General features: G+C 42.6%; 1 protein-coding gene across 1 annotated transcript in view; it reads left to right on the top strand.

Moving 5' to 3' along the window:
* The first annotated feature begins 744 nt into the window (after window positions 1–744).
* Window positions 745–1149, top strand: part of ASZ1 (ankyrin repeat, SAM and basic leucine zipper domain containing 1) — a 39239-nt gene continuing 38834 nt past the window's right edge. Inside the window, exon 1 of the mRNA XM_010004325.1 lies at window positions 745–882. Within this exon, the coding sequence (XP_010002627.1) occupies window positions 745–882 (138 nt within the window). The remainder of the gene's footprint in view (window positions 883–1149) is intronic.

Genomic DNA, 1149 nt, shown 5'->3' with positions numbered 1-1149 from the left:
ATTTTTGTTCTAGGAAAGCTGTGTGAAAAGAAAGGTTTTTGTATTTCTATCAGGTTTCCAGAACTGGAAGTTTCTTTCGTGGGAGTTCATTTAGCTAGCTCTGTACCAGCATTCCTCATTGGAGTAACCTGAATTTCATAATACTTTTATGCAAACAGGTTGTCACATTTTACAGACAAGTAACTAAAATTAAAGAAAAGAAAAGAAAAAGGTTGTTAAAAATGTCAGGAATGCATAACTGAAATATACAGACCATTTTTTGTTTTGTTTTTTTTTTAATAAGTGAAATGTTTATAGTACTTAGGATGTTCTCAGCACAGCTCTAGCTAACCTGCAAGTTCCCAACATGGTAAAAGTTGCCTTACATATTGCATTGCTATAAATAAATAAATAAATGCTTCACAGTCACCTTCTAATTAAGACAAGCAAAATTTTTGTTAAAATGAACTCCCCAAATCTACACTTCTACACTGTCAAAGGCTCAAGGACTTCACTTCATTCCCTACTAACGCTTGCCTCTTTTCCACGACCAGATTTTTCTCCCTTCTGCTATCTTTCTTTCAGTGGAAGACCAAATTTTTTTCAGGCTGCTGCAAGCTCTGCACTGAGCTCAAAGGGAAGTTTTGCCCGTGGATGAATTACAGAATATTGCTCCTCATCCGTTCTTCAAAGAGTTTCCTGTGAACGTCGGGATGGATGAGACACCATCCATGACACCCAACCAGACTCCTGGAATGTGAAGCAATGCCCATGTATGCCCAGCTGGGCAGGGTGAAAGGCCATTCTGAGCCTGTGATCACACATGGCTTTGGTGGAACCTTCCTCGTGTCACCACCACCACCCCCTAGGCCTGGCTACGTAACAGTGTCTATGTACATACCCGTAAGTCACGCAACTGACTGGTATTAACTTAGGTAGCATTAATTATCACAAAAAATTAGAGAGATAAAACCTTATTTTCTTAACCTTGGATTTAAACGCATTTATCAGTCATGGACCTAGAGAAACAACATCACACACAGCTGTGTTACCTCGCAGCCCTACCAGCACCGCTGGGCAGCCACCCCGTACCCCGGTACCTCTATATCCGCCGGTTCCCACCGCTCCTCTGACCCAGCAGGGGCAGGGGCAGGGGCAGGGGCGGGGCAG

Source organism: Chaetura pelagica, unplaced genomic scaffold, assembly GCF_000747805.2.
Source record: "Chaetura pelagica isolate M959 unplaced genomic scaffold, ChaPel_1.0 scaffold68, whole genome shotgun sequence".
Classification (NCBI taxonomy): Eukaryota; Metazoa; Chordata; class Aves; order Apodiformes; family Apodidae; genus Chaetura; species Chaetura pelagica.
The sequence above is the reverse complement of the archived record's forward strand: the minus strand, read 5'-3'. Positions and strand labels throughout refer to the sequence as shown.